A 498-nucleotide genomic window follows, 5' to 3' on the forward strand; every position below is an offset into this window, starting at 1 on the left:
GAGCGAATGTTGCGGCTGGAGTATTTTTATCTAGTTGTCGGCGGGTCCGTCGTAGTGAGGTGAGGATCGATAGTTCGTTGTTGTACGGCTGCTGTGGCCCTTGGACTTAGACGAAGGCTGTGAGCACCAGTAGAAGTCGGCACGAAAGCAAATGAAGATCAGGGTCTCTCATATTGTATGTAGGCTAAGGGTGTCGCAGAGAGGGGAGAGTGAGAGTGGAGTTCCGTGTGCCTGGGCTGGTGGAGCATCACAGCGTGGGACGGAGCGGCGGCTGATGATGATGAGGGGGAGGAACGTGTGGTAATGTTAGGGTCCGTTCAGTTCCAGGGAGGGGGAGAGTATGGACTCTGCTGCGGAGGCACAACGGACGGTGTCGGGACTTCGCCGTGACGCGTTGTACTGACAGGAGGAAGTGAGTTGTTATTTCACGACCAGTGTACATGGAGTGACAGAGTCGCAAGTGGGTCACGGTCGGGGCTGGTGACTGTTGGGGAGCGG

At 56.4% G+C, this 498-nt stretch overlaps 1 protein-coding gene across 1 annotated transcript; it reads left to right on the plus strand.

Annotated features, from left to right (window-relative positions):
• The first annotated feature begins 11 nt into the window (after window positions 1–11).
• CSUI_001798 (uncharacterized protein) lies at window positions 12–456 on the plus strand. The gene has a single exon (XM_068062001.1). The coding sequence runs from the start codon at window positions 152–154 to the stop codon at window positions 302–304; it is 153 nt and encodes a 50-aa protein (XP_067926023.1). The 5' UTR covers window positions 12–151; the 3' UTR covers window positions 305–456.
• The last annotated feature ends 42 nt before the right edge of the window (window positions 457–498 follow it).

The sequence above is a fragment of the Cystoisospora suis genome, assembly GCF_002600585.1.
Source record: "Cystoisospora suis strain Wien I chromosome Unknown contig_721, whole genome shotgun sequence".
NCBI classification, from domain to species: Eukaryota; Apicomplexa; class Conoidasida; order Eucoccidiorida; family Sarcocystidae; genus Cystoisospora; species Cystoisospora suis.

What these genes read in the sequence shown, in the direction of transcription:
- CSUI_001798 (XM_068062001.1), top strand. Translation starts at nt 152, where the DNA reads ATGAAGATCAGGGTCTCTCATATTGTATGTAGGCTAAGGGTGTCGCAG.